The sequence below is a fragment of the Dasypus novemcinctus genome, chromosome 4 (genome assembly GCF_030445035.2).
Source record: "Dasypus novemcinctus isolate mDasNov1 chromosome 4, mDasNov1.1.hap2, whole genome shotgun sequence".
NCBI classification, from domain to species: Eukaryota; Metazoa; Chordata; class Mammalia; order Cingulata; family Dasypodidae; genus Dasypus; species Dasypus novemcinctus.
Window position 1 is genome coordinate 135,199,650 of NC_080676.1, and position 27,883 is coordinate 135,227,532.

A 27,883-nucleotide genomic window follows, 5' to 3' on the forward strand; every position below is an offset into this window, starting at 1 on the left:
ATGAATATATCTGATAAGGATTTGATTTCCATGTTACTTAAAGAGATCATACAACTTAATGACAAAATGACAAGCAATCCCATTAAAAAATGGACAAAAGAATTGAACAGGCATTTTTCCAAATTGGAAATACAAATGGCTAAAAGACACATGAAAAGATGTTCAACGTCACTAACTATGAGGGAAATGCAGACCAAAACTAGAATGAGATATCATCTTACACCATACAGAATGGCCACTATTAAAAGAATAGAAAACTTCAAGTGCTGGAGAGGATGTGGAAAAATAGGAACACTTCTTCACAGTTGATGGGAATGTAAAATGGTGCAACCTCTGTGAAAGATGATCTGGCTGTTCCTCTGGAAACTATATATAGAATTTCCATATAATTCAGTAATTCCACTCCTAGGAATATATTCAGAAGAACTGAAAGCAAGGATGTAGCATTATTCACTATTGCTAACAGATGGAAACAACCTAAATGTTTGCTAACTGATGAATAGATAAACAAGATGTGGTATATTCATATGATGGAATATTATTTATCTCTTGGAAGAAATCAACTGTGGAAGCACATGACAACATGGAGGAATCTTGAGGAGATTATGTTGAGTCAAATAAGCCAGACACAAAGGATAAATATAGTATGGTCTCACTGATATGAATTAAATACAATGAGTAGACATATGTAGTTGGACTAAGAAGGTAAGATGGTGGAGATGAAATGTGAGATAAGAAGGGAGAGGTGATACTGGATGTATGTAGAATGTTTAATAAGGTCAAATGTAAACTGGACTTGATGATAACACTTACAATGAATGTAATAAATAGTGTTGATTTATGGATGTGATTGTGGCTTAAGGGAGTAGTCTAGGAAGATTTTGTTAGTTGGAGGACAGCTGGAGGATAATATTGGGAGTGAATAACAATGATTTTGGAAGTGGTTAAGGATTGTATTAATAATATAAATGCAAGGTGTTCTACAGGGTGTTAAGAATGTGGTAATACATGGGAAAATATAATGTAATTTATGGACTATAGTTAACAACAACATTATAATCTTTTTGTAGCAAAAGTAAAGTTGGTACTCTATTAATTCTAAGGGTAAAAAAGAATATGGAGTTTGATTTTGTGAGATATGAGTAAGATTAAACATTTTTTCCTTTTTATACTTTTTAATTAACAAGAAGAAGTTAACAAAATCATTTAACTAATCTGTGTTCATCTATGTAACTTTCTGAACAGTATAGGAAAAACTGAACTAGCAGATGGAATCAGATGAGGTAAAAGTGCCTGAAAAAGAACTTTTTAAGAGTAATGCTTCCATAACTTGTTAAGTGGCCTTGTTTGTTCCTTTATTTTTGTGAATTTGAAATAAAGTTGTTAATTTTTTAAAAAACCATTTTATTATATAGGATTCACTTTTTCTTACCCACAAGTACAACTTAAAAGTCAAACTTACTAAAGTAAACACAGTTATTAAACTAATAACTGTTGTTACCAACTTTATCTCAGCTCTACATTTGGCAATACCTCCAAAATGTGATGAAAACTAGTAATTTCCTGGATGCCATCTTTCATTCTCTTCATCACCCTCATTTTATTTCCTCCTGGAATTTTGTCTCTACTTTTATTGGTTACTATGACTAGGTCTTTGCCTCTTGGGACCATATAAAATAAAGTGGGTGAACACACGTATATAATTAACACCATTCCCTGTCCTCTTTTCAGCTTCTATCAGTGTCCTGGTAGCAATGATGTATGTAATAATAATGGTTATGTAATAATAAAAGTACTATCCACACCACCATTTATTGAGCGTACATCCTATGCTATGTACTCTTTTACCCCTTTATTAGTAACAGTCTTGCAAGAGACTAATGAGCAGTATACACAGAGTATAAAAATAGAGACAACCTACACTATGGTGAAGAAAAACAGAGTAGTAACTTTTATGGTTTGTCTCAGTTTGCTTAATGGCATGTAACACATGAACAACGTATGCTTACCAAAGATATATTTATATTTCTTTTTCTGAATTCTATGTAATTAATTAAAAGAGGCTCATGTGAAACAGTATCTGTTTTATTAGTAGGAAAATTACATAGAGCATTGAATTCCTAGTTTTTATAATGAGGACCAGTTATGCTTGTTTCTTTCCATGACATCAAATAAAAGACCATGATCAGTTCAAAATAAAAGGGAAAAACATCACTCCAAAATATTTCCCACATGTTTTCAATTTAATAATGGATTGTATAGTTGCTTTAACTTACCTCTTAAAATCTTGCTGGCCCCTATGCCTTCATAAATATTTAGCACATCTGTATAGTATGAATTAAAATAATCAAAGCTTAGTTTAATGGAAAGTCCTTGGTTTACCCTAAATTAAAAACAAAAAAATAGACAATCAGAAACGTCACAATTCTTAATGAGTTCAAGAATTTAAATGTATTTCTTACAGACATTTCAAACTAGTTTCAAATGAATTTAGGCTCAATTATTATGCTTAATTATACTTTGAAAAGATAAAATTATATGTAACATAACAAAATGGGAAGAATATATAAACTATAACATCCAAAGCTGATTTTTCATCTGGATATTTGTATATAAAGGGTTTTTTTAGGCAATTAGACTAAAAAGGCAGAGACCAGTACAATTGATACCTGAATACTTCTTCAGTTCAAATAGTTTTAAGACAAATTACGTATAATTTTCAGTATTTTCCCTTACTATGTATAGGTACGTTTATTAATCCTCAGAATCATTTCCTTTTAAAGCAAGTGAGAGTAGACAAGCAACATATTGAAAGAATCTGGATTTTTGTCAAACTTTAACCTTTTACTTAGAGTGGAAATATCACATTGCCCATGTTATGTGGTGGCAACTATCACATTCTGCAATTCTTGGCCTATTAATTTCTTCGCCTACCAGAATTTCTGTGAATCATAGACAAAAATTAATATATTCCTAATTGATTCTCTAGTATTTTATAAAAGCTAGTATATGCTTGTTGGTAGAACAAATTAGTGTGTGTAGTTGCCAGTATAAGAAAATACAAATAAAAGTTGGACAGGTTCATTAGAAACTTCTATTTGATATTTAAATATAAGATTTTCATTTGTAGAAATTAATTTTGGGGAAAATATGAAGTACTTAGGGCAACCCTTGGTTAACAGCTCCAATGTCCCAGTGAAGTGGTGGGTTCAGAAATGTGAATGCTTCTGCAGTGTTTCAGAGGTCCAAAGTTCTCCTGTATTCTTCTGAAGAAGGGGTGGCAGATAAAATAAATGTGAAAGTGATATATAGGGTTTGTTTAGTGTCTAAGATTGCTTGGACATGAGACAGGATGGATAATCTGCAGAAGGATCGAGAAGCTTGGCTAGAAAGGACTAATAATATGAGGAGATTTAGGTTCCAAAGCCTGGCAAGAGCCTTGGGAACTGACCTGGTCTCAGAGGCTGGTTTTGGAGGATCCTGGCTGAACAAAGACTACTGGCCCAGGACATGAAATCTTGACTTTCTGCTAGCCTAGCCAATCAGGAGATTGTGGATATTTACCACACTGTTAGTTTTAGAACATCTTAAGTTCATGGTTGGGAAATGGCTATTTGTGTCAAGTACTCAGGTTTGTTCAGCAGTGATTAGAATCCTGGTCAATGGGCTGGGTTTAAGAGGTGTTGTTTAGTCTTCAGTACTGAGGATAGTGCTACAAAGATATCTAAGCAAAGATACCTAGGATTCAGAATCCAGGGAGATAAAGTTAGAGAAATGGTTGGTTGTTTAAAAAAAAAATAGAGACAAATGAATCTCAACCCCAAATACCAGACTCACAGGTCTAAAGTATATTCTAGTATTTATATTTTTAAAAGCTGCATAGGTGAATGCAAAGTGCTTCCATGTTTGAGGGCCACTGGAATAAAATAGGCAGATGCAGGGGATGTCTCATGTACGGGTTACTATCAGAGATTGTGATAGCTAAAGGAGATGAGCAGAGGTGAGGAGAGCAACATGAGGAAGCAAGAGCCATGGCTGAATCTTCCCAGCCCAGATTCAGAAGGGAGCAAAGCTGATGGTGATGGCTGTTTATATTAACTCTAATCTAACTCTTGTTAAGATCAGTTCAGGGAGAGGTAGAGTGGACCTGCTAGTTAGACTTTTAGGGCATCCAAAATCAAAGCTGAAAAAAACAGAAGCAGAAGAAATGAAGCAGCTGTCAGGGATAAATTCTGTTTTCTCTTAGTTAAAGGTTTGTTGTATCCAGATAAAAGTTTAGTGAGTTCTTCATACAAAGTTGCTTTCAAGCTATGGAACTAAGGGTTTTAAAAATAGCTCTCTAGGAACTTTTGTGTACAGGGATCCTTTACCTTCTCAGAATAGATAAATGAAGGAGAAGAAAGGAACGAGTGTGTCCTATTTTCTACTTTGATCCGTAAAATTCAACTCACTTGCAATAAAAGCACAGGCAATTATAAAGGTAAGATTAATTGGGGAATATATTCTGATGTTTCTACAATATTAGGCATCATAGTTATCTTATGATTTTTTGAAGGGAATTAATGTTTTTCTAAGTCTAATTTCTATACTTGGCATTTTTTTGTCTGGTAACTATTTTTATAGACCACTTTTATTGAGCACTTAATATGTGGCTAAGCCCTTTGCATTTATTATCACATTTAGTGATGACTTTAGCCCTGGTGGTTTGAGATGTTGAAATCTAATTGTAGATATAGGAATTTTGGGTCAAAGTGGTTGTCATTTGCCTGAGACCACAAATCATGAATATGAAGAAGCTGGAATTTGAACCCACACAGAATGCCTTCAGCACACCCATCTCCTTGCCACTAAGTTAAGTATGGTCATTCCAAGGCAGGTGGTCTATCTCAAACGTAATTCCATTTTAACCATTTCTCCACTATTTTATTGGTCTTCCATTTAAGGAATTTTTAAAAATTGTTTTACTCCCATTTTGCCCACCATTAGGAGGAACAAACTCTAATGTATCTCTAGTGCAGTAATCAGTTGTGAGAAGATAAAAAGTTAGACTATATGTTAAAAAGATCATAATTTCATGAGCATTTATTTTGAGTAAACATTTTAGATTTCTTCAAGTTTTAAGTTCATCAATAACAGAAATGTTGGGAAACGGACTTTGGCCCAGTGGTTAGGGCGTCCGTCTACCATATGGGAGGTCCGCGGTTCAAACCCCGGGCCTCCTTGACCCGTGTGGAGCTGGCCATGCGCAGTGCTGATGCGCGCAAGGAGTGCCCTGCCACGCAAGGGTGTCCCCCGCGTAGGGGAGCCCCACGCGCAAGGAGTGCGCCCGTGAGGAAAAGCCGCCCAGCGTGAAAAGAAAGAGCAGCCTGCCGAGGAATGGCGCCACCCACACTTCCCGTGCCACTGACGACAACAGAAGCAGACAAAGAAACAAGACGCAGCAAATAGACACCAAGAACAGACAACCAGGGGAGGGGGGGGAATTAAATAAATAAATAAATCTTTAAAAAAATAAAAAATAAAAAATAACAGAAATGTTAAAATAGCTTTAAATTTTAAGTAATGGAAAAGGAAGCAAAAAACAGTATTATACAAAATCTTAATTGATATAGGGTGGCATTACATAAATGATATTATCATTATACCACTAATTTATTGTGTTCTGCTCTAAATTTGAGCTACCCTTATTAGCAAGTAGATATTTTTACAGATTTTTTTTTATTTTTTAAAATTATTTTTCAAAAGAAACTTTAGATTATTACATAGAGGTTACATAAAAATTATATGGGATCCATATAACCCACTGTTTGCCCCTTCCACATCTTCGCCTGTTAACATCTTTCATTAGTGTGGTACACTTGTTACAATTGATGAACACATATTGAAGCATTGCTACTAACCATGGGTTATAGTTTACATTATAGTTTATACTTTGCCCTGCACGATTTTATAGGTTTTGACAAAATGTATAATGACCTGTATTTGTCATTACAATGTCATGGAGGACAATTCTAATGTCCCCAAAATGCCCACACGTTACACCTATTCTTCCATCTCCTTCCCCTCAGAACCTCTAGTGACCACTGACGTTATAGCAATGATAAAAGTTCTTCCAATGCTATAATAATAATAAGTCTACACTAGTCCATAGTCGCATTTGCCTCTTATGCTTGCTCATTCCTCAACTTTAGCAATTGTATTTAAAAACTGAAGTATTTTATTGGTATTAATACAATTCCAAAGACAACATAAAGAAAACATTGTATACTTAAGGCTCCAGATTACTAAGGATTCATATGTTCTTTCTATTTTCAGTGGAAGTAATTTAAGATTTTTCTAAAGATTTCTATTGACATTTTAAGTAAAGATTATTTTTCATTTTCATTGTAGGTAATGCTAACAGCCATTTGTAAATTTGTCTTTGAAAATTTGACGTTAATATTTATATATATATATACAGAGAGAGGGGGGGGGGCTGACTATACAAATAATAGCCAAACTGTACATAAAATAGAACTTCTCCCACTATCTTCAACAATGAGACCAGGAAATTTTGATCGGTTATCTGTAGCAACCGATCCAAGAAACAAATCAGAAATCTTTGTCTACAACCAGTCCAGGAAGCTAAACCACAATTCTTGTAACAATCAACCCAAACAGCCAGTACTTGATCAATAACTGACAGTTTCACAATTTATTTCCCTGCTTCCAATTTGTGACCAGCCAGAGAAAGTCATGTATGCTCCTCTAACCAACTACATAAGACACACCTGCATTTAGTTAGCCTATCCCTAGCTTCTGCAAGCAAGTAGCCTTTAATCAGAGTATTTGTCTTCCACAAAAGGTATGTTCTTAATCTGTCTTCTGGTGAGTGTGAACCCATTTGTAAATAGAGTCTTTTGAAAATATTATTGTTAATTAAGATATGGCTAAATTAAATCAGGGTGGGTCTTAATCTAAATTACTGGAGGCCTTAAAATGAAAGGAAATTCAGACATAGTCAGAGAAGCCAAAAGACTTAGACACTGGAAATCAGAGAAAGTCACAGGATGAAAACAAGGACATCACCTTGTGATAGAGGAAGTCATCACTAGAACACTCCCAACTTTGGGAGAAAACAGGGACTTGTTCACATCTTCATTTTGGACTTTCAACTTCTGAAACCATGAACCAATAAATTCCTATTGCTTGTGCTGACATATTGTGTGGTATTTGTCATAGCAGCAGTGGTAAACCAAGACACAGAGCATAACTGAGATCTCCCTTTTTTGCTACCATACAGCTTTTCTACCCTTTTGCCAGCCTTTGAGTCTCTGCTAAATGCAAGTGATAGTGTCTTAACTCCATTGTTATAGCAAGCTCTGAATAAATAGCCTTTATTTGTTTTCATTTAGGTGTTCTGTATTCATTTTCAGTACACTGAGTATGTACTCATTCTTCATTTTTAGGAGTGGAAACTATAACCTTAGTGCTACCATTTTAATTTGTCCTTTCATGTCTAGAGCATGAAAAGAGAGGAAATTGTGCTCATAGTTATAGCACATGTCTTACACGGGACTAAGCTCAAAAATAGACATTCATTAAAGAGAACTAGATGTTCCTCTCTCCCTGAATAATGCCAAGAAAATGTGTTTAGAATAATCTTCTCTTCATAGCCCATCTTATCTCTGAAGTATCTGAATGCAAGAAAACCACCTTTGTGAGCCTCTATGGAGCCATTTCCTGTTTCTTGTTTGGCAAGAACCTAGGGTTATTCAGCTTCATACTGATTCTTTAGTTTTACAGTGAGTCATCATTGTGACTAAAATTATCATAGAATAGGTAAGAATGGGAAACCAAAATCCCATGCAGCTATTAAGAGAAGGTAAAAGAAATAAACTAACTACAATGCCATGTCTCAAAGTGAATTCCATGGGACTCGTTTCATGTGTTCTGTAATGCAAATATTCAGTGGCTTAAAAGGAAATGATATTTCTTGGAGATTTAATTGCATCTTAACATATTTAAGAGTACCAGAAGGACTTCAGTTTTTTAAAATATTGTAATGAGTTTATTTCAACATTCCTTATCTTTATTTGACTAGGAAATTTTTTTTTCCCGTTGGAATATCTGTCAGAACCCAAACTACTCCTCCTTTTTGGAAAAGATAAGATAAGGCAAACATTGAAGTAGATCAGCAATCAGCAGCCTGATTAGTTTGATCATCATATCGACTGGATTGGTCAATTGAATTAAGAACTTGGAGCTCAAATACGTAGTAACTGATCCAAGTGTCATTCAAGATACAGCAAAAAGGATTTATGAAGAGAGTGAACCTAGCTCTTAATCTGCTGTGACTGAATCACCTCACAGGAGATTTTCATAAAGATGCTGGCATAACAACAGAAAACCATTCTGTAACCAGTTGTAGATGGTATGAAATTCCATTTCTCTAGAGACACAATCATACATGTGTTGTTCACCAGTACCCGATTTATAGATCACAGAATAAAATTTACTGCATAGCCTAAAGAGATGGCCTCATTTATTAGACAGTCTTGTTCATAGGGAAGAATACTTTTTACAAAGGTTAAGAGAAATAAACTACATGGACAGCTTGGTAGTTGATAAAGCTTTGCTTCATTGTTAATGAACACAATGATTGGAAAAAACATACCCTATGGAAGTGGTACGACATAGTGAATCAGAGAAAGATTTTCTGACTTAACAGAAAAAAGAAATTGATATATTACCATATAATCCACTGACAGACAACACTTCCTTTAGAAGGCTTTGGATAATGGGCAGCTTGGAAGGACCCAGAAGATCCAGTTAGCAAAAATCTTCCATCACACACTGTAGCTGTGAAAAATGACAATTAATATTAGACAAAAACAATCTTAGATATGTTTCTTAAATAAAATGGAATTCAAATTGGATAACAAACCCTTCACAGAGCACACATTGCTGAATCTATTCTGTACAAGGTTACCTTCTGAAACTGAAGTGATCAAATGGGAGTTAATCAGATCTCATGTCTAAAATCATATTAGGCATTTTCAAATACTCTTATGTAAGGTATGAACTAAAAATCCATTTGAGTTTCATAATCTTTCTTACATTTTTTTTCTATAAACTTAGGTATTTAATTGGGGTGACACCATATTCTAAAAGAATGACTCCTAGAATGTATCTTTTTTCTCTGGGTAGGTTGCTAATTTCTCATATTCCAGAAATTTATCGAAAGCAAATAAATTTGTCGAAATTAAATTGTTGCTCTTTGAATCTGAACACTAGAATAATACTAAATTAATGGATGAAAAATCACATTATAACACTTTACAGCCATCTGTTATGTTACAAAATACAAGCTACTGTAGGGTACAAGTATTTTATATGAAGGAAAGAAATTAGGTGAAAATTAAAGAGCACACAGAAATCTTGGTAAAAATTCTGTTGTTTTTTTTTTTTAACTTGTTGCTATGCTTGGTAATTTTTTTAAAGCATAAAAATTTACTTTGTTAAGTAAATTTTAAGATTCAAAGTCTGTTTAAGAAAAATGATCTAGGAACTGAACTGTTTTGTGACTTGATACTGATTCCCAGGCTGAAAGGGGAAAAAAAGAGTAGAAAAACAACAAACTGAGAAACAAGGATTAAATTCTAATCAATCCAACACAAACCTCAGGAAAATAGAGAAAATCATGGCTTGTTGAAAGAGTAAAATCATGTCTAACTTTTACTGCAGAAAACAAAGAAAGACTAAAGTGTCACAATTTGAAGATAAAAGGCAGAAATATGTGGTTTTTATGGCGGAGTTAACTAACTTTCTTGTTGAGAAAGAAAAATCTCCTCCTTTACACCTTGACTGCCTCACCTTATCTCTAACCATGGGGCAAATTAATAAGACAATTAATTCATTAACTTTAATGGCCATAAAAACAAAAACAGTGTCTGCTTGAAATTTATATGACATATTGAGTATTTATCAAGAAACAATATGGACTGTGACAGTTTGACATTATTTATGAATTCCAAAAAGAGATATTGATTCTGTTTGTAAACTGGTTTGTTCCTCTGGGCCTGATTCCCTTCGATTGTATTAGATATATCTGAGATTCTTTGATTAAATTACGTTAAGATTAGGTCTCTGATTCAACTACATTATTAGGGCGACTCAATTTGTGTTCCTGTCCCCTTTGTGGGCTATATAAATGGACACTCAATTAGGTGAACACACAGAAGTAGATACACAGGGAAATACAGAGGAAGAAAGACAAGCTCAATAGACACTGCAGAGAGATGAGCATTAGCCTGATATTTTGCAACACTGAGAAAACCCTGGGAAGAGAGGCAAGCCCTCCAGTCTACCGCTGAGATCAGAAGGAGCTGGGCCCATGAACTTTAAGAGGAAAGAGGAAGGCTGAATCTTCACAGATATCACTCGCCATCTTGCTTCAACACGACAGATTTTGGTGAGGAAGTGCCTCTTATGGTACCCCAACTTGAACTCTTTAGGGCCTTGTAACTGTAACCTTCTACTTCAAATAACTACCCTTTATAAAAGCCAACAGATAATTGGTACTTTGCGTCAGCACTCCTTTGGCTGACTAATACATGGACCCAACTGCAATGAAGGTCACTGCTATTGTAAATAGTTTATATTTAAATTATGACTATGAGGTAGAACAGTCAATTCTACCAGTCTTAAAATATAACTTCAAGCTCTTATAGAGTGTTTACTATGTGCCAGTCAAGGTTCTAAAGTCATTTAAGTTGTGTATAAATGTAAACTACACAGTAAACCTCTATGAAGTTGAAGGTGGGAAACTGAGGCACACAGAACTTAAGTAGTAAGCCCAAGATCTCCCAAATCAAAAGTGGCTACTCGTAGTCAGGCAATCTGACTCCAGAGTATAAAATGATCTACTGCCTAAAACCACAACATAGAGCTCTCAGAAGAGACATCACCCACTGTCTGAGTTAAAAGCAAAACAACATAAACCAAAACACATCTAAATGACAAGAACCAGGAAATTAAATTTTTTAAAAATCCCACCTTTTCCAATGTCCTTAAACATAGAATATGAATCATGTTTGCAATAGCATTCCACAATAAACACGAGGAAGCAAAAAAGAAAAGAGAGTGAGAAAAAGGGAACAAAAAATCTATTTCAGAATTTTTTGAATCTATTTGTAAAGCTGGTAAAATTTTAGTAATTCTCCTTATCCATTTACTACATATTTTTTGGAAAAGATAATAACACCTTTGTGCTGGGCAAAAGATTAAGAATTTTACAAACAGCTGACTTATGTCCCTGGTAGCAGAAATTGTTCTATTTTCCCAACCCTGTTTCCGTTCCGAGGCACATGACTAAACTACACTTCCCAGAATTCCTCACAATCAGATGGGCCCATGTGACCGAGTATGGGCAATAAAGTATTGTGGAAGTGATTTTCTTCACTACCCTATGTGGTTTCTAAAAGTCTGTAATAGTCTTCCCTGCCTGTCAGCGGGTTGCAGATAACTCACTGGAGAACTCTGGGAGGGCTAGAGGTGGCAGAAAAGAAGCTGGCTCCCATAAATGTTTGGGCAGAGTGGCGCTCCCAGCAAGCTCATTGCATTAAATTGTTAAGATTTGAGGGGGAGGGAGGTGATGGATATGATCATTTTCCTGTCCAGTGTTTAATGAAGTTGCTAAATTTTAGTGGCAACGTGAGTGTGGAGGTCAAGTTCTGTTCTAAGGAGCCTCTGTTGAATCCCGGTATGCAAGGAAAGGTGAGAAAAAATATTCCTGAAAGTATTTAAAATAAACTAATAATAATAACAAACTACTTAGAATGGAAACATTCCGAATGCCAAAATATTATCATTTCATGTTGTACTAGGGGATTTCTCATACATTATTTCATTTAATTTCAGGTTACGTTTTGGAGAACCTAATTTTACATACAACAATATGAAACAGCATAGGCTTTCCACAAAACAGATAAAGCTCAGACGTGGCTGAGTAGGATTGCTGGGTGTTCCAGCTTATGACTTTTTAGAACCAACATTGCTTTCTAGTGCATCATCAGAAAAAAAAAATATGAAGGGAGATAGTCTGTCAAATACTATCAGTCATTCTTTTGCACTTTCAGTAAAGTCTAATGAAATTCTGCTCGCTTATAAGCTTTGGACCTATTTAGAGCTCCCTCTGCTGGCTCAATATTTACTAATTGGTGTTTCCGGCGGGCACAAGATCAAGTGTGATCTATGCCCAACCACCAAGTCTATTGTGCGCATATATAGGAGGCATGCGACCACGCAGACATTTGCCTGCTTCCAAATAGACCTGCATGTCGTCCTAAACGCTGTGAGTCAGCATCTTTCCTTTCATAGGTCAGCTAAAAAGTGAACATTCTTGCTGATGCAATTCTAATCAAAAGAGAAAAACAATTTAAAGAAATCCTGTTTCAGCTATAGTCAGCTATATTTTGTGCAAGCCTAAATAACTAACAACTAAAAAAGGACGCCGTGTGAGGAAGTCAACATTAATGTGATTCTATCAATAACATAGACTAGAATTAGAACTCACATCTGGAGGAAAAAAAACAGAGCAAATGTTAATTTCATATTAAGAAGATTCTCTTAAATTTATCTATGAATTTTTTTTTCCTGTAAATGTAGATTGATGGACAAGGGCTTTCATTTGGACGTTAGGTTACTAAAGTTCAGGTTGGTGCCACTAGGTTTTATGAGATTACCAACACCAGTGATTAAATGATGAATAAAGCAATTTATACTCCTGAATCCTAGCTGGATAATGACAAATGGATTTGTCCACTACCTTATTCCACAAAGAACTTAAATTTATCAAGATAGAAGTAATGCTAACTTTAAAGTAGAAATAAATAAGAGGGTCAAGAAATGTGGAAAATAAAAATCTCGTGGCTTAAGGAAGTTAGTAACTAGTTGATATTAAGGTTCAATTAACAAAAAATTTCCATGATATTGAAAATGGTGATACATTTTGTTTGTGTCCAAATTTAGAAAATTCAGTTCTAGTGCTGAGATTCATGGTTATAAATTGATAGTTACCCAGAAAAATATTTCATGGCTATATCACTATATTTTAGGACAAATTGTTAGAATATATGATTATTTAAAAATATACAATACACTTAGAGTAATTCTTCATGAAAATTATGAGCTACAAAAGAGTTAAAGAACAAGTAGACATGGTACATTTTCTGTTTATTTGATTCATTTTATGTTATCTATGTCTTTCGCTACCTTTAAGGTTATTGATCATTAATAGATAGGCTCAAAGCTATGTGTCTAGCTTTGACATACAACATTAATTCTGAAATAGAAATCACCATCACCTTTGTTACCTCATGATGGCACACTTGTATCATATTTTCCCTGAAAAGGTTTTGGAAACTGTGAGTTTTCCTGTGGGAAAGCCATACCAGAAAAAAAAAAAAAAAGAAAGAAAGAGAGAGAGAAAAAGAAAGTTGCTTTTTTCTCCTGTTAGTAACTTAGCTATATAAAAAAGATTAAAATATTCTGTAACCTAGATTTTCTTCCAGTGTGCTCAGTGTGTACTTCAAATTATGTAGTTAAAATTTGAAGGTTTGATTATTAACCAAAACGCTGAATTGGGGTAGCTTAGTAAAAGTATCTTTAGTGGATGTGCCTTTTGTTGATAGTGGGGAAAATACCAAATGTCTGTCTTTTAAGGTAAGTACCAAGTGGATAGGTGAACTTTTTTTTTAACTTTGGTTGAAACTGGACCATTCACCTTCAAGTAATATCAATCAAGAAGACCAAATTGTATCAAATAGTAACTCAGCCTTCAATGGCCAGAAACATGTTTTAGGAACTAATTGCGCTCATGGTCAATTTCAAAATCAATCATAACCAACACCAGGCAAATATCTAATTCATGCTTTCTGCTTAATTTTTCAAGAAAAAATTATATGGTAAAATTCTGTAAGTAATTATTCACTTTGATTACCTACATCTTCCTACATTTAGTCTGTAAACATTGCATTAAATGTATGTATGTTACGCACAGAAATAAATTACCCAGTTAGAAGAAAGCTGCTTTCCAGGAAAGTTTCCTAAATAGAAGCCAGACATAAATCACAAGATATGCCAAAGAGTAGAGATGTAGAGCCATGACTAGTATGTTGTAAATACGACATATCATCTCTGTCATCATAATCATCATCATGTCAGCTGCCAAAATTTGCAAATAAAAATTGTATTTTTATTCATAAAACCTTAAGATCTTATTCAGAACTCAGTTTCATTACACAAAGAGCTATAACTCAAGTACACTTTTTATCTGTTTGATTGCTTCTTTGCTAAGAATGGAATAAAAGCAACCATCAAAATTAAAGCACCATGCTTGTCAAGTTAAGGATCCTTGAAATGACAAAAAATGATCAATATTATAAGATAATGCTGAAAAATATAAAAAAAAACCCACTTTTAAGAGTGAAAATGTATTCTTATGGAGTCATAATAGTCTGGACTAGTTTCACAGAGAGAAGAGGTGGAAAATATGCCACTATTTTTCCCCATTCATGGCTGACATTATTAATCACAGCACTTGTAGCATCCTTTCCAATGTCATCAAGCACAATTCTATCCAAGATTAATATATTTAGTATTATATAATAAAGTTTAGAAAACGATTAGTAGCATTTTTTCACATTATGCATTAAATTATAAAATGATTATTGGAATATTTTATGTTCCAATTGTTTTAGATATTGGAGATTTCTGTGAGTGTGTGTGTGCATGTAGAGAGGGAGAATGAAAAGGAAGGAAAGGGGAGAAAGGGAGAGAGGCAGAGAGAGAATGGGAATGTGGAATATTACTTACCACAAACTTTACTGTCTTCATCTGAGCCGTCTACACAGTTTATTTCTCCATCACAAAACGAATCAATTGTTATACACTTTACAGCATCAGCACAAGGTCTTGAACCAGGGAGGCACTCTACTGAGGCATTACCTTTAAGAAAAAAAGATTGCTATAAGATTTCCACAGAGTAGATTTAATTTTCAACTGGTAGTATATACGTTGTGCTTGAATCTTTCTTTTGTACCTCTTTGCTATTTATGCCCTCACCTATAAATATAAACTTCTATGTTCCAGGAGAAATATTTTTCAGGTAATAAAATATAAATGGAAGGTATAAGAGCAGTAAGAAGTTAAACCTAATAATTATAAAAATTCAGACTTTCCCAACTTCTGTAAATGCCCTATAAAAAAAAAAAAAACTTGATTAGATGCCTACCAGAGACCAGACATTGATTATCCCTTAGAAATTCTACTTTGGTTGCAACATGGAAGGGGCAAGTTCAGATTTATTTGGAAATATTTGATTAATATTTTCAGAAATCCTGGGAGAAAATATTATCCAAAAATAATTTTGGATTTTATTTAAAAGCATGTATTGTGCCATGAAAAATTTATCTAGATAATGCAGAACTGTGTATAAAAATCTGTCATTTTAATTAACTTTTCTATTGTAAAAAAGTTTATTATTAACTTCAAGAAACTTGCCACTTTTGACGAAAGTCTTCTATGAACTAAATTAGTATTTGTATTCTAACAAATATCAAAGAGTACACTGGGCCAAACAATAAATTGTTTGGGTTACACTTTGTGTTTGAAAAAAGGTTATTTTTAGATAATAGACATTATGGCCTAAGAAATGTTGAAAACATGTCGTGAAAAAATTAGCCTCCTTCTGATAACTCCTAAAATGTAGAGAAAATTCAGGCTAGAATTTGTTCAGATCATTGTGTCTTCATGACAAAATGTGAAAATGTAGAGTTTCAAACTTTGGGAAAAAATCACATATATCTTCATAGGTATTATATGTAAATTTCTATTCAGTCCATTTTAACCTTATTAATCAATACTATAGTTTGGACATTGCATATCTAATGTTTATACCTCCTAGGGTATTATGTGCTTCCATTATTGGAAAGTTTATTACATCATCTACAGCTTCTAGTAGCCACTCAAAGCTTCTCCATTCATCCATGAGCCTTCATTCTTTCAGAATATAGTGGCTTAAGCAAACCTGATTTTTAAAAAGGCATTTTATGGTAAAATAAAACACTTAAAATTCTGAGTGCATTGCTGCACTGAGCATTGGAGAAGCCCAGTGGCTATTTCCACTCAATGTCTGCCTTACTTCTTGGGAAAGAGATTTTTAGGGAAAAGGATGTAAACACATACCCTGTAGGGCTCTATGCCATACTCTGAGCAGGATGTGACCAATCTGCACCTCTCAGCATATCCTATACTTTTCCTGCCCCATATCCACACATTTATAAGTATAGAGATGCACCAAAAGACATATTTTATTTCTAGACATTAACTGGGAAACTTTAGAAGCATTTCTAAAGTTAATATGTATTATTTTATGCCTACAAGATAGAGGCATATGCTTTAATTATTTAGAGTCCCATGAGAATTTGAATATTTTTGTGTATAACTAAAATAACAATGATGTCTTAAACTCAAAAGCATTTTTTTGTTATTGTTCTTAATCTTGAACCAGCACCACGCTGCCATCTGCTGGGTTTTAAAAATGTAATAGTCAATTCTGAATTTCTTCCTGAGACCCTTCAAAGTAATAGGGAAAATAACAGTGCTTTTGTCAATAAATGCACTAAGGCAATACTTAATTAGGAACATTTTTGCAAGGGATTACTGGGTTTTTAGGTAACTAAATTACAGTTTCTGATCCCTTCTCTGGTCCCTATTGATTTCTCCACAAGGATCTCCTCAAACTCACATTGGTAAGTGATAACACTTTGGACCGTTTGATCCCAATAATGTCATTCACCCCCCAGCATTTGTTGTCAACTTGTTTGTGCCAAATAATTTTGTGGATTAGAGATAAAAGGATGAGTAAGGCAGAGCCTCTGTAATCATGTAGCTTGGAGTTTAATGGAGGACATAATTATACATAGAAAAAGAAGTATAAGAAAATGCTATGGAAGTATCAAGGATTAGACAATTTCCTTCTGCGGTAAGGATTGAAATCTTCACAGTATAAACTAGGCTTTGAAGGATGCTTAGAAATGCACAAGGAAGGTAAATAGAATATAGGCATGATGATGTGAAGAAATTAAGCCAATGTTTGGAAAACAGATGAGTCTAATTTATCTAGATAGTAGGATGCTTTTGGAAACCATAGCCGGAATGGGCTTGGTGCCAGATAATGGGGGATCTCACTGTCTTTGTAAAATGCTAGAATTGTTTTTTGATAGGCAATGGTATTGAATGTTTTTAAATATTTGTATGATTTGACCAGTACATATTTCATAAAGATGATTCTGGGAGGAGGTGGAGAGTCATGTAGAAAGAAGATACCAATTGGGAAGCTGTTCAATGGTGAAAGTGAATGAGGGCTCTGGCAATGGAGTTGAGGCATGGACTCAACTGCTATTTTCCAAGCTAAATTGACCAGTATCAGAGCAGTGGAGCAGGGTACATCAGACAGTACCTATGTTTCTGGGGTGACCAGCTGATTTATCAATGGTCATCACTCACAATAGGGATTACAAAAACAGCAGTTGGTGGGATTAGAAAATGAGTTTACTTTAAGGTATTTTGATCTGAAGGTGGAAATATTAGGTTCTCTCGTTTTGATTATACACTCTCCCCAGACTGTTTCATAAACCTTCTTCAGTCACAATGGTCCATGGAGAAAGAGTTCAACACATTGAAACTAATATGGAAAATATGAATATAATTACTATACAATGGGATTGGGATTTAGGACTTTATCAAATTGTTTTTTTACTTGGTCTTCTCTCTCCCTTTTATCTTCCATACTCATAGATGAGTACAATTTCCAACAAAACCACTGATTAAAATGTTAACTATTATAGATGCTTGTTCAGATATGAGGTTTTTTTTAAAGATTTATTTATTTATTTATTTCTCTCCTCCCTCCCCACCCCGGTTGTCTGTTCTCTGTGTCTATTTGCTGCATCTTTGTCCACTTCTGTTGTTGTTAGTGGCATGGGAATCTGTGTTTCTTTTTGTTGCAGCATCTTGTTGTGTCAGCTCTTCGTATGTGTGCCGCCATTCCTGGGCAGGCTGAACTTTCTTTCACACTGGGCGGCTCTCCTTATGGGGTGCACTCCTTGCACGTGTGGCTCCCCCACGCAGGGACACCCTTGCATGGCACGGCACTCCTTGCATGCATCAGCACTGCATGTGGGCCAGCTCCACATGGGTCAAGGAGGCCCGGGGTTTGAACCGCGGACCTCCCATGTGGTAGACGGATGCCCTAATCACTGGGCCAAGTCCACTTCCCAGATATAAGTTTTTAAAAGTAGTCTTCTGATCTTATAAAACTAGAGTTCTTTGACTTGTGGACTCTTGGTTTGCCATTTCATTCCTTATTTTTTGCCCTTATATATATATACTTTTTTTCTTCGAGAAGTCTGTACCAAACTGTACTTCTCAAAAGGGAATTTTTTGAGAAGGTATTAAGGAATTCTAGTTTAAAAAGCATGCATGAAGAGAATAATTGGCTTAGGTTATTAAAAGCTAATCAAATTGTTTGAGTTTTAGATTTTATTAACTTGACTGATAAAAAGACCTGCACCAGTTTTATGTCTCTATGGTATTTCATCTTCAAGATATTAATGTTTGCCATATTATAAAACATATCAATAAAGTAGTATTATTTGAAATTCTACAACTAGAAATTTTAGTTTTCTTATCCATTTATATTTGTGCTATGAAGGATTTAGTAGACCCTCAAATGTGACTACTTCAAGTTTATCCAAAGTCAAAACAATTCCCAGTGATTTGGGGTGAAGAACCTCCTATGCTTTCTTTGTGAAGTCCCTGTGCTAGGTAATGTGAAGGAAAAATATTAAATCCATTATTTTTCCTTTCAAACCAGATCTAAGAAATGCTACACCAAAGACAATAATTTGAAAATCATATTTTGTCAATCTTAAATTTTATTTTCCCTATCATTTAAATGGGCATAATTGTGCTTGGTGACCAAAGCTGTTTGAAGAAAAAAAGCACAATATTATTTTAGCTTAGTTAGTAGTGGACATAGAATCTGAATCTATGAATTCCTGCTTTTAGACCAATTTCATTTCATTGCACTATTTTGGAAAAATAGATATTACCCAATAGAAATTCACATTTGCTTTGAAAGGACAAATTCAGTTTGTATAGCAAGATTATGGCTGATCAATCCAAATGAAATTAAAATGGAAAGATACTTTAATTGTCCTGACATTGTACATATAGTAATGTCTTAACTTAGATGAGAATGCTTAGCAATACATAAGTGTTTCTCTGATGCAGAGAAAGGAAAATACATAAAGTCACAATACGTTTGGTATCAGGTAAAGTCTCAGTCCTGGGGCAATTAAAATGAAGGGCATAATTCATTTTTAGGTACTCCTTGCTCAATTTCATGTTCTTCATAAAATCAGTCAATTCTTTCCTGACCCAAATCCTCTGCACAGTAGAAATGTAGCAAGATTGCATTTTGTATGAGATTGAGAATGCCGGTGATCGTGAAACTTTTCTTTCTGCAATCATTACCTACAGCGTAAGCAACAAAGGACTAGAACAAGTTGTACTCTAGAAAGCCTTCAGGCATATGAGCAATTGCCCAAAAAAGCACCTTTAGGCACTCTGTAGCAGCCAGGAAATCAATCAGTATAATGCAACCTTAGTTCCCATATCTCTCCTCTAGTGTTTCAAATGGGCTAGTAAAAGTTGACAATAATTGGCAACAAAGGCAGTTGAACAATCAAAAATAATCCTCATGGACTTTGTATCCACTATCACACAAAAATTCTCTTTGGCAGAATTTATAATAGCACTAATGCCAAGTATATGATGCATGCATATGTTGATTTTTCTCGAACCCTGTCTTCCAGGCACATAAAAATGAGTATAAACTTAACATCCATGAAAGGCATCTTCATAATAAATTACTGCTTGGAAACTGTGGTTTCCAAGTTTAATTGCCTTGTTCCCCTCTATAAATCTATAGTATCTTGCCATATGAGAGGAATTAATGGGGAGGAAGATTTGAGGATTCAATGTAGTGCATGGATTCAGTAAAAGAGGGAATATGATATTTGCCACTTAATTTATAATAATCTTTTGAGGATTGATTAAAGTGATTCAACCTTTTCCATTAAGAGAAAAGGTTTGGAAAAGTTCTTTTTTTTTTTTTTTTTAAGTTTGTTTGTTTGTTTGTTAACTAAATGAGCAGGAAAAAAGAGCATTACCTAGAACAATCATATCATTTCAATATTATTTTTTTTAATGTTTTAAGAAAGTCCTTCCCATTCCCTAAGTTAGTAGAGGGAAGGGAGAAGAAATTTTTAAAAAAATTGTTGTGTTCCTCTTTTGTGTTTATGCTACTGAACTCTTTGCATTACCTTTTTTTTTTTAAATTCTCTTGACCACCCTTTTAGAGATACATTTTTAATCTTTGTTTTTCAGATAGAAATATAGAGTTCAAAGAAACTAAGCAGCTTGCCAAATATCATTTACTGAATAATTTGGTGGAATTTGTTAATGGGTGGATTCACCCATGCCTTTTCTATGATTGAGAATTTTGCATTACTTTTTGGTCTTCATTTTTAATTTCAATGGTTCTTATAAGGTGGAAAATATACGGCTAAATGTGAACTGGCCTCATTTCTATTATTGGCCCCATTCCTATAGGTTACATTTAGGGCAGATTACTGCTCTACTCTCCAGGAGAGAAAGTATGGTTGTTCTCTCTGTGTTCTCTCTTTCCTCATTTGTTACCTCTTAGGAAAGAGCAGAGACTGGGAAAAGAACCTGGTCATGGGGTTCACCTGCTTCTGAATGCTTTTTTTTAGTCTTATGTTTTATCTTTTAATTATTATTCTAGTGATATATACATCCAAAAGTTTCCTTCCAAACCTTTGATATTAGCATAAATACAAATTCTGTTCAAGCATCAACTCCCCATTCTCTAACCCCAATATGTTTCCTAGTAACCTACATTCTAAATTCTAACTTCATGAATTTGCTTCATTTTAATTAGATCATAACAGTGAAAGCATACAATATTTGCCCTTTTGTGACAGGCTTATTTCATTCATGGATTGGTCCTTCTGAATGTTTTTGATAGGTTTGTATTCAAGATATAAGAGGGAAAACTTAATTCAAATCCAATTTCTGGCTTTAACATCAATGTTTCTTCTCCTAAGTCATTATACATATTCCTCTTAGTGTCTTTTGTATCCCTAAGAGGTCTTCAATAATAATTGTAGGTTAGATGAATTACTCAGTGAGTCAAAAAACAGACAAATAGAAAACAGGGCACTAATGAGTACTTATTGTTGACTTTCAGGAATAAATATCTCAAAAATATTAAAATATTATTGTTTAAGTATCTTTTTAGATGAAAAGAATTAGGCATTATCAACCTTAAAAGTAATCTCTCGGTGCTTCGGGGGTGGTCACCGGACGTTGTGAATCCTCACAGGGCCTACATGATGGAGTGGGGGAGAGTGTGGGCCATGGTGTGGACCGGTGTGTATGGGGTGCAGAGGTGCCCGGGGATGTACTTGCCAAGTCCGGTGGATGTGTCGTGGTGATGGGAGCGAGTGTTGTTGGGGGGGCGGGGAGGGGGGGTGGGGGGGCGGGGTTGAGTGGGACCTCACATATATGTTTTTGATGTGGTATTATTACAAAGTCAATAAAAAATAAAAAAATTAAAAAAAAAAAAAAAAAGAAACAAAAAAAAAAAAAGTAATCTCTCAAAGTGTACTGAGAGATAATTTCAAGTGCTGGAAATATATTTTCCATATTTGGAGAAGGAAATATGTGCTGCATGACAGTTTTATTTTCAACAAGTTGTCCTGCTCTATGGACATAATCTAAATACAAGTGCAGGCTGACTACATAAAAGAATCATATGGATTGTAGAGGCTGATAGCTTATATTTCATAAAACATTTTGATTAATAATTTATGTACTGCTTTGTTTTTCAAATATCACTCCAACCATTATATCCAATAGTTATTATGTCTACTAAGGAGGACTTTTATAGTTTAACACATGTTCCCTCATCTAAAATCTAATGTAAAATTTAAGAACATAAATACAGCAGTATGATTATTGGGAGTTAATTGAAGATCTATACAGTATTGCCGTGCTTGGGATTACCCAAAGTGATAAGGGAAACCACGGGACCATGCTGCATAAAGAGTAAGCCAGGATGAGAGAGAACATTTTGGGTGGCTAGCAAATGAATAGAAGCACAGTGGATAATTAGTAAGAATCCAGAGAAATTTGCACATCAAAGATACATGCCACAGTAGATCATAATAAAAAAAAATTGCTGAATGAATATACCCAAGGCTACTTTGTTTCTAGTTTAAGAAATGTTGTTAACAGGAGGGAGCTAGCATGTCTAACATGTATGCCAAGAAAATAAAAAAATTCCAACAGTTGGAATGAAAACTCCATCCCTCCTAGAAAACTGATTCCACTGGCAAGCATTGTTAGCAATGGATGGTACCTACAGTTCTAACTGACAAAGGATTGGACTGATGGCAGATAACCCAGGAATTTGCTTCACATACACTGTTTACATGGAGTAAAATTTTAGACTAACACTGAAAATGTTCTATGCTTCAGTTTTTGTATCTATAAAATCATTTGGTATCTTAGAGCATTTTCAGAAACTTGAGATGAAACATAAGTGAACACTCTTTTGAAAAGATGGAAATAATATTATTAAAACTGACCTGGAGTTGTCAGAAGACAGCTGGTTGTTAGATTATCTGTAAAAATAAAAGACATTAAAATAGTTATTACAAAGAAACTGATTATTAGGAATTAAGTGTATGTGTCTTCTGTTTACTCTTAAACCTGAGAATTTTTAAGTTTCTGTGTATTAATGGTATCTATTAAATTTGGAGTATGTTATTTTTATATGGACCCAAGGATAAATCTGTACTTACTGAATTTTACTATAGCATGCAGGCTTTTAGATTTTTAACTCATTTTTCAAACAAGTTATTTTTCTAAATAAAGGGAATAATACAATTCAATGATCAGTAAGTAAATGTGGGGATACATAAATTTCATCACAACTGTAGTCTTGTATGTCATGGGGCTTGTATGATATTATCTGAGAGAAAACCATCTAAGGGATGTATTTAGAACATGGGCTTTGGAATCAGAAGAAACTCATTTTGATTCTTGAGTTTGACACAATAGCTGTGTGATTCTAGGTTCACTAGTCCTCAATTTATTTCTTTTTACATGAAACTAATGCCTCTAGACAGATCATTCTGAAAAATAATAAGCTAATATTTGTAAAATACAGTACCTAAACCAAGTAGATACTTTAAACGCAAGATTTTCAGATCTTATGAAAATGGTGATAATTATAGATAACACCCAAAGTAATATCACAATCATTTTAGAAAATTTTTTATCTTTTAAAGGTATTCATATATAAATTTGATATTTGAGATGACTTTTTAAATATCCAGGAAATATTTTAATATTTTCAACTTATGAGAAGCAGAGTTTCAGAGAGGTGGGTATGTGACCAGCAATCTTGTTAGTGGCAGAGCCAGGATTAGTGTTCAAGTCTTCTGACTTCTATTTTAACACTTTCTATACAACAGGTAATACTAAAGAGTTTTTAAGTGATTTCAGAATGGAATGGGAGATCATTCCAGTTAAACTTCTGTATGTCTCAGGCAGATCTCACTAACTGCCACTGTGAACAAAGCCTCAAATAAGGGTGCTCCTGAGGGCTCTAAAGCCTTCCAGATACTACAGGTAAGGCCCACAATCTCTTGAAATCAGCAGCCTGTTGACAGGCCTTGCCTTGGAATATGTGACAACCTATTTCCCCAAAGTAGCAGAACTAGACTCATTTATAATTTCCCTACAAATGATTGTTCTACTCCTTTTATTTGAGCCTATAATTAGCACTATACCCATTAAATATATTTCTCAGAGACTTAAATGTTTGGGTTGTTCACATGTCAGTTGAGCCCTGACTCTCAGAAGAGTTGCGGCCAACACGTATTCTCCATTTCATTAAATTTGCCCAGGACAACTAGCAAAGTGATGATGATGATGGACAACTCCCATCCCAAAAAACAGAGTATCTACAACTGCAAGCAAAACAGTTCTTTCCATTGGCCCCATAGAATCTAAGCCCTCTCTCAATCTGAGACAAAGCGAGCATTACCATCCCCAAATCCTCAAGACACAAGAATGAACAAATATAAGGAAGGAATGCAAACATGGACCAAAGTAAACCTATTAATATTGTGGTAATGACATGTAACACTGATATAAAGACAGTGGTTACCAGAGGTCCTTAGGGAAGAGGGAGGGAATAATAGGTAGAGTACAGGGCATTTCAAGGACATTGGAATTAAGTGTAAACCACAATGTAAACTATATTCCTTGGTTAGTAGCAATGTTTCAGTATGTAGTCATCAATTGTAACAAATGTACCACAAAATAGTAAGATGTTATTAATAGGGGAAGATGTGGGAGTGGGAGGGGGGTATAGGGCAATACCTTATACATTTGATGTAACTTTTCTGTAATGTAAAAACCTCTGTAAAAAGAAAGTTTGTAATATTAAAAAATATAATGTAAAATTTTAATAACTCAGGTTAATTCTAAAAATTCTTGGTAATTTCCCAAAGCATATTTTTCTATGATGGTATGATTTTGATAAGGCAAAATGAAGTTCTAAATTTTATGATCAGTAGTGACCAATGTGATTGGAAAGGTGGGATGAAGGAAAAGATAGAATACACAGTTAAAATTAAGTCTTGAATTATTCCTTCCAAAAAGTACAATATATCTGAAATTCATCATTTGAATGTCTTTTAAAGTCGCTGTCTTTCACTTATTCATGGCTTACTCACAAATCTCATGACTTTGTCTCTAATGCCTTTGAGACTTTGTCTCAAATTTGATTTGGGATTAGGGATTGTACACACGTACACACAAATACACACATATGTATATACATATAGTAAGATACATATATAAATTTCTAAAATACGGAAAGAACATTGAAATTTAAATTGCAAATACATATCCTTGTCATTTGTAACGAGGCAATGATAACTGTAATATTATGAGCTATGTTCTCATTAACCAAAAGTATGGTTCTTACATTATAATATGAAGATTTAATATCTCATAAAGAGATTTCCTAATGTCATCAATATTGATGATCAATAAATCACATTTAAAAAAATGCTGTCAGAAGGGGTTCACTGCCATGACAGATGGCCCTTCTTTGGAGCTGGTGTTTCTGCGTGATGGAATTGGACTCAGAGGGGATCTCTTTTCACAAGACTTGCATGCTACTTTATTGGAATTGTAGTTGGTGCTGGGTTTAAGATATATGTAGGGGATTTGAATCTCTGGACTGATAATATGACACCCAGGCCCAGAGCCTCAACAGACTTCAGCTCCTACACTTTGACTTATTGGACTTACTCCACGCAGCTAACATGGAGTTGAAGAAGGTCAACCACCACAACATGGAGCCTAGAGTGTCTACAACTAGAAGCGGGAAGAGTGCATCCAGTACCCATGTGGAATCTAAGCCCTCACTTGACATAGGTGTGCAATGGACACAACCAATCCAATGTCCACAGAGAAAATGTGGAATGGGTGTGGGAACGGTAGCCATGGGGGCTGCTGGGTGTGGGGAACGGGAGGAAGAGATGAGATGTGGAGGCGTTTTCGGGACGTGGAGTTGTCCTGGATAGTGCTTCGCGGACAATTACGGGACACTGTAGATCCACCCAGGGCCCACTGGATGGAACATGAGAGAGTCTGGGCTATGATGTGGACCATTGACTATGGGGTGCAGTGATGCTCAGAGATGAACTTACCAGGTGCAATGGATGTGTCATGATGATGGGAGAGAGTGTTGCTGTGGGGGGAGTGGGGAGTGGGGGCGGTGGGGTTGAATGGGACCTCATTTTTTTTTAAATGTAATTTAAAATAAATAAATAAATAAATAAATAAATAAATAAATAAATAATTTTTTAAAAAAATGCTGTCGGAAGTACTGACCTGAAGGACCTGAAGTTGTTGTCGGGGTGACAGTACTGGAATTCGCCAAAGATGCTGGAATAAATTAAAATTTTCTTTAAAGATTGGGTGTATTATATGAATAAATTACAAACCATTGAGTAGAGTTAAATAGTCATTTAAAGGTCATTTGATCTTTTGGAATTTCTGTTTTATTCTCTCTCTTACTGAATGGTCCTATTAATTACTTGAATTGGGAATATTTGATAAATTTTCAGAAACTGTGCATTCTCTTTTTACAATTCACTATGCAACAAGTTTGCCTTATTTTGTTAACTTTATGAAAGATATCTATGAATTCATCATAGTGTATTTGGAATAATTTATAATTAAGCCAACTATTTTAGCTTTAGACATCAGATCTTGACATATTTAGAACCAATGTTTCTTGCAGTGAAATATATGGAAGTGGTCAATGGCAAAATAATCCTGGCATATAACATCAACTGGGACTATGTGCCCTTTTAAGTATAAAGTGCTTTTCACATGAAACAATAACTGGCTATTTTCTCATGTCTTTAGCATGTTCAACAGTTTTAAAAATATGATAATATGGAAGATAAAAAAGGAAATCCAAATATAACTTATGAAAACCCTCATTTAATTAGCTTTGTTGTAATTCAAAACTATTTATGGTAAGCAGACTGAAGGTATGTTCTGTTCTGGTAATTAAGTTCTTTATGCCAATATTTCTTCATTTTTGCATTCTTGTTCTTATGAAGTCTCATAAATGACATGGTTCCTATTTAAAAAGAAGATAACCAATGATGTGTATGAAAGTGATACATTTTTTTATGAGGAACATAAAGTTTTAATTGTTTACTAAGTTTCATTTCGCTGTGTACCATATAAAAATACCATATAAAAAGTATTATGTAATTATTAACCAATTTTAAAAAGTAATGAATTTGAAACCTTCCAATAATCCAAAAGAATATTAAACTTAAACACCTACACTCAAATTTGCACATCTTTACAAAATGCATTCTAATGCATTTCAAAAGGTTAAATGTTAACTCCAATTAGTTGAGAAGTTTATTATGTTCATGCTCTGATATAGTTTATGGTATTTGTGGTTTTCATTCTAAGGTTGTGGATTATAAATTGCAGTTCTATCTCTCCCACTAATAGCCAAATTATTTAATAATATAACAAAAATAATTAAAACACTTAATTAAAATTTATGTAATATACTTCATTTGATCTCTGTTGATTGCTTCTCAGGAGTCTCTGAAATGTAAACTTAATTTGAAATACAAATAAATTGAGAAATAGTGCAATTGTATGAATACTATTTTTCAGACAGTTTGAAGAAACTACTATTTACAATTATCTAAATCTACTTGCTATATTCAATAATGTTTACAGTATTCATAAAATGGTTTCTCTCTGTAAGTAAATTTCCGGTCACGAAATTGTAAGAATCAAAATCTAATATTCTTAAGTCTGAAATGTGAAGTTTTTATTCATAAAAGAATGAATAAGCAAGTGAAGAAGTAAGTTACTTTCAGTAGAAATATGAGATTATCTCTTTGCCAAAGACTGTAATTCTGGAGGACAGAAACAATGCAGAGAATCAGAGATTATTAATAGGTCTGCTCATTTTCAGTTCATCTGAATCAAAGACCGTCACTGCTCCAGTAGCTATACAGGAGAGGTCCCAAACCATCAATAGAAGGCACACTGGAACACTAGCTACCTCTTCAGTGAGCAGAATCTACAGGGTATTATAAAGCAGGAGACCTGACAAAAGAGA

At 34.3% G+C, this 27,883-nt stretch overlaps 1 protein-coding gene across 1 annotated transcript in view; it reads right to left on the bottom strand.

Moving 5' to 3' along the window:
• Nucleotides 1-27,883, bottom strand: part of TMPRSS15 (transmembrane serine protease 15) — a 159,430-nt gene that overhangs the window by 114,279 nt on the left and 17,268 nt on the right. Inside the window, exons 5-9 of the mRNA XM_058296480.1 lie at nt 26,119-26,163; nt 22,782-22,817; nt 14,857-14,988; nt 8,733-8,841; nt 2,277-2,383 (exon numbers count right to left, since the gene is read on the bottom strand). Of these exons, the coding sequence (XP_058152463.1) occupies nt 2,277-2,383; nt 8,733-8,841; nt 14,857-14,988; nt 22,782-22,817; nt 26,119-26,163 (429 nt within the window). The remainder of the gene's footprint in view (nt 1-2,276; nt 2,384-8,732; nt 8,842-14,856; nt 14,989-22,781; nt 22,818-26,118; nt 26,164-27,883) is intronic.